The sequence below is a fragment of the Apodemus sylvaticus genome, chromosome 5 (assembly GCF_947179515.1).
Source record: "Apodemus sylvaticus chromosome 5, mApoSyl1.1, whole genome shotgun sequence".
NCBI classification, from domain to species: Eukaryota; Metazoa; Chordata; class Mammalia; order Rodentia; family Muridae; genus Apodemus; species Apodemus sylvaticus.
In genome coordinates, this window is record NC_067476.1 from 66,843,444 (window position 1) to 66,848,670 (window position 5,227).

The window sequence follows — 5,227 nt, forward strand, 5'->3', positions numbered from 1 at the left end:
TGAACAAATTTTGTGGAAATCTGGATAGAAATTTGCTATTAATAAGTTTATGCTATAAAATAGTAGTGACATATAAAGTAATAAAAATATTAATTTCATCATCAGGAGTATGAACATTTAATAATTAATAAATATATTGATGAGTAAAATCTCTTAGGGAGTTTGTCAACATTGATTTGTTGTTATCAATGACAGGAAGCATCCCAGCACATTTCCATGTAATGCATTTTATTTGGTTTTGTGTGTGTGTGTGTGTGTGTGTATGTATGCACATGCCTATGTCTATAAAGAAAATTATTCTAAATTTAACAAAATTTAGTGCATTTATTTGTGCATATTTATATTAATACAATGAATGTTATATTACTTTTTTCTATGTGTAAATTATATTTCATTTCGGTATATTGAGTGGATTGTAGTACCCTCAAAAGAACAACACATATTTAATTGTTACAGTTGAACACCTGAATTTAAAATTAAAAATCCCTACAGTAATTTGCTTACCAGTAATAAAATATATTTATTTTCTCTTTGGTATATAAATTGGTCTTACTACAAATTCTGGACTTTTATTTATTCACTCATTAGTTTATTCTATTCAACATAATAAATGTATTGATTTACAAAGAGTACTGGTTTATTTTTATTTTACATACGTGGCTGTTTTGGCAGTGTAAATGTCTATCCAGAACATATGTGCCCGGTGTCTTCATAGACAAAAAGACAGAGAAAGCGATCTCCTGAAGTTTTGGATGTTGTAGCTGTCATAGGAATGGTAAGAATCAACCGAGATCCTCTTGGATTAAGACAAGTGGTCTTAAAGGCCAATTCTTCCCTATAGCCTAGTCATTGGTTGGTTATTTACACACATGTGAATGTGATGAGTAAATGCCTCCCCCCTTACACCCTCAAAATGTTGACTCATTTTATATCATTTTATCTATTAAAAGTAATAATTTAAAAATGTTTGAAAATGAGCTGTCACTATATACGTATTTAAGTAGAGTTATAGAGTCTCAAGGATTTAGTTTTGAGATATATAAGGACATTTTAATCTCTAATCTGTCACCCCCTGTTGCTGTCAGTGTAATGTTCCAGACCACAGGAATAATATCTAAACCCAGCTAAGTACACTAACTAAACTATATTTTCTCTTTGTTTGTGATTTTTTCCTTTCCAGGTTGTGTAGTTCTAGGAAACAGTAGCCTTGCAGTCAGCCATCTTCCCTCAGTATCCATACCAGAGATAATGATCTAACTGTTCTCAATTTCAACAAATTGGTTAAATATGTATATATACACTTATATGTATATATACTTCCTGGCTACCTGTTCTATGCTATTAGCCTTGTGCTATTTAAAATAACTCCTAAACAGTTTGCTAGTTGGTTTCCAGAGAGAAATCCTTTCTAATGGGGCTACATTAAAAATAAAATGTGTTCCCCCCTCCTTTAACACTTGTTAAACACTGGAAGCAGAAGATGTTCAAAACATGTCTGTTAGAAACCCATCCAAACCCCTGTTTCTGGCATTTAGATCTCTGGAAACAACTGTATAGAACTAGTGGGAAATACAATATAGATATTTAAAACATATTCCTTGTGATTTTACAAAGTTAAATTACAATCCATGGTTCTTCCAGTTGCTACATATATGTGTGTTAGTGAATAATACAAACTACTTTAAACCTTAAACACTTCCCTAACAATGTACTAAAAACATAACTAAGACATCCCATTTCAATGGATGATCCAGAAGTGATACAGAAAAATTAGTCACTAACTGTGGTAAGGTATTATAATTGAACACCTGCAACCAAAAAAATGCTATTTTAAAATTAATCAAATCTTTGCTAAGCACAATAACAGTGGTTTCTTTCTGCTCATGGTATTTTCTGTAGATTATTTTAGGGAACTTAAAATACTATTTGAAAATATATTCATTATCACTCACATACAATAAAATTTCAAATTCATAAATTATTTAAAGATGTACAGCAAAGTAACTCCATTATATAATGTGTGTGTGTGTGTGTGTGTGCACTATATGTGTTTGGGTGTGATATATGTGACTGTACAGGCATTTATTGAGGGACAGTAAGAAAATAGTTACTGTCCTTTCCCTCTTCATCTTGTATTTTAAAATTATTGCTCTCACTAAATCCAGAGTTCACTCACTGGTTCATCTTCTTTGGCAGGATTCCTCCTGTCTCTGTTCCTCATGTGCTAGGGTTAAACAGATACACTTACATTCTGACTTTGCTTTGTAATATAAGTGCTGAGTATTGAAACTAAGATCCTTACTCTTGGGCAGCAAGAATATTTTCTACTGATATGTATCAATCTCCTTGGCTCCTTAGCATTTAAAATTTAAAGCATTCTGTTATGTTATGTTTGTTCATTTAAAGGAAAGGATATTATTTCCAATTACTTCACAATTAATTATTATACAACTACCTACAGTTCTTCATATGCTAACATGAAAATTAAACAAAGAACCAGAAATATTTTAAAAGCTCTTATTACCTTTCTGCTTCCAGATTACCTTATATTGTTGAGATATAAGATGAAAGATGTTGATCAATTAAAATACAAGCTGAAGTGTTCAACACTATATAAATTAAAGAAATAGATCTAATTCCATATACTATATTCATGGATATAAGAAATACATAGAGATATGTGTAAATGATATATACATAAAATTGATGATGAAGACATGCTCCAACATTAGGATAAATTTTGATAAAGATGTATATAGATCACCAATAAAGCTCTTGTTAATCACATGCCAGGCTCTGAGTTTCAACATGGTACACACACACATACACACACTCATACACACACACAGACACATGCATATACATATACATATGCACACATACATATAAAAAGCCACAACCAAGTACATGAACATACACATGCATATATACACATAGTCATTAATGCATATACAAATGCACACACATATATGCATATATACAGCTATACATGGAACTGTGCAATTCCAATATATCATGGAGCTCTGCATGAATGTTGGAATGGGCATTCAGCATTTTAACTTCAAATAAGACAAAATTGAATGTCTTTTGTCTACTACCCAGATATTTTGGATTAATGGATGATCAAAGACAATTTATCAGTGATTCTCTTTAGGGCACTTTTTACTTCCTGATTTCTCAAGCTGTAGATCAGTGGGTTTAACATGGGAATTACTACCACATAAAACACAGAAGCAAATTTATCTGTGTTCAGAGAATGGCTTGACTTTGGCTGCAGGTACATAAAAATGATTGTTCCATAAAATATGGTGATTGAAGTCAGGTGGGATGCACAAGTGGAAAAGGCTTTTTTTCTTCCTTCAGCAGAATGAATCCTCAGGATGGCAAAGACAATGAAGACATAAGAAATGAGCACAATCACCAGAGAGCAAAGGGTGTTGAAGCCAGCAATGATTAGCAACATCAGCTCTTTGACGTGAGTGTCAGAACAGGCCAGAGCAACTAAGGGAACATCATCACAGTAGAAGTGGTTGACTACATTAGAGCCACAGAAAGACAAGCGGAAGGTTGCCACAGCCTGTGCAAGCCCCACAGTGAATCCATAAAGGTATGTGCTGGCGATGATCTGAAGACAGAGTTTCCTAGGCATGAGGACCACATAGAGGAGGGGATTCCAGATGGCCACATACCTGTCATAGGCCATGACTGACAGCAAGTACATTTCACAAACAACAAATGTGATAAAACAGCACACCTGAGTGGCACATGCATAGATGGTTATGCTTTTGACTTCTCGAAGAAAGTTTGCAATTGTGTTTGGAGTAACTGAGGATGTATAACAGAAATCAACAAAAGCCAAGGAAAAAGTACATGGGTGTGTGAAGCTGGGGGCTGACTTGGATTAACATAATCAGTCCTAGGTTACCCAAGACAGTAGTTAAGTAGATGACTAGAAACACAGCAAAGAGGATGACCTCAAGCTCTGGGTCATCTGTCAGTCCTACGAGGATGAACTGATATACTGTTGAACTGTTATCTTCAGCCATAGACTATACAAGTGGTTACTACTACAGAGCCCTCACCAAACTCATTCCAAATGAGTGTCTTCCTTTTTCTATAGTCCTGAAGAAAATAACAGTTAGTTCTGATTAGCTGATCTTAGATTGAATACATTCTGAGGAATATCTTCACATTGTGTCTGGTTTTACAGCAAATCATTTTTCTTGTTTAGAAATTCCAAAGTTTAAATCTGTAGGAAATTTTTATGGGTAGAAAGATGGTCTTTCATAGCTTTGTGTAAGTATGTTATCATTATATTATTTCCTTCATAGTAAGATATAATTGAAAATTAATTGACTATAATACATTGAATTACTATAATCATAGGAATACTTTCTTAAATTTCCAGTCCTTCTTCTGGAATATATTAATAAAAGATACAATTTTAAATAATGTCTTCAGAAATATTTAGGTGAAAGACTCTCAACATATTTTGAGTTACTTATTGTGTATGTGCCATATAGTCAAGGCAATTTTAAATTAAAAATATTATTTTGTATACTTATTATTTTATTATATCTATTATAGATTACTTTAGGTATTATACAGCAATTTCAAATTAAATTGATATATATAAGATACATATCTGATTAATATGTATATATTATATAGATATATATTACATATTTGTACATATGTGTCCCATGTTCTTATCATATCATATATATCATATATGTATATACCATATATATAGTTATAGTTATAAAGTGTATATGTCATTACCATTATAAAATGTGCTTAACTTTTTTACAAAAGTAAAACCTTGGGCAAGAGAATAAGCTCTGTGGTTAAGAGCACTGACTGATCTTCCAAAGGTCCTGAGTTCAATTCTCAGCAACCACATGGTGGCTTACAACCATCTGTAATGGGATCAGATGCCCTCAAAGGTAGTTTGTTGCTTTAACAAGTATGGAAGGACTTTCACCAACACACTTTAAAAAAAAGCAAAAACTATACATTATATGCTTCATATACCTAAATATAAAGCAACAACTTGGAACATTTTTTTTTGTTTATAAAATTAATCTTTTTTATTTGTTTGCTTTTTATTCTTTAATCCTTTTTTACAGTCCAGTATTTATCCCCCTTCTGGTCTACCCTGTGACTATTCCTGGTCCCAGACCCCTTTCCTACCCCCTGTGTCTCCAAGAGGACCTCCCTGTCCCCA

At 32.7% G+C, this 5,227-nt stretch overlaps 1 protein-coding gene across 1 annotated transcript; it reads right to left on the minus strand.

Moving 5' to 3' along the window:
• Positions 1–3,112: 3,112 nt before the first annotated feature.
• Positions 3,113–4,046, minus strand: LOC127684263 (olfactory receptor 5AL1-like). The gene is given in 2 exon segments (XM_052181218.1): positions 3,113–3,860; positions 3,862–4,046. Coding segments are annotated over 2 exon segments (933 nt in total).
• Between the last annotated feature and the right edge of the window lie 1,181 nt (positions 4,047–5,227).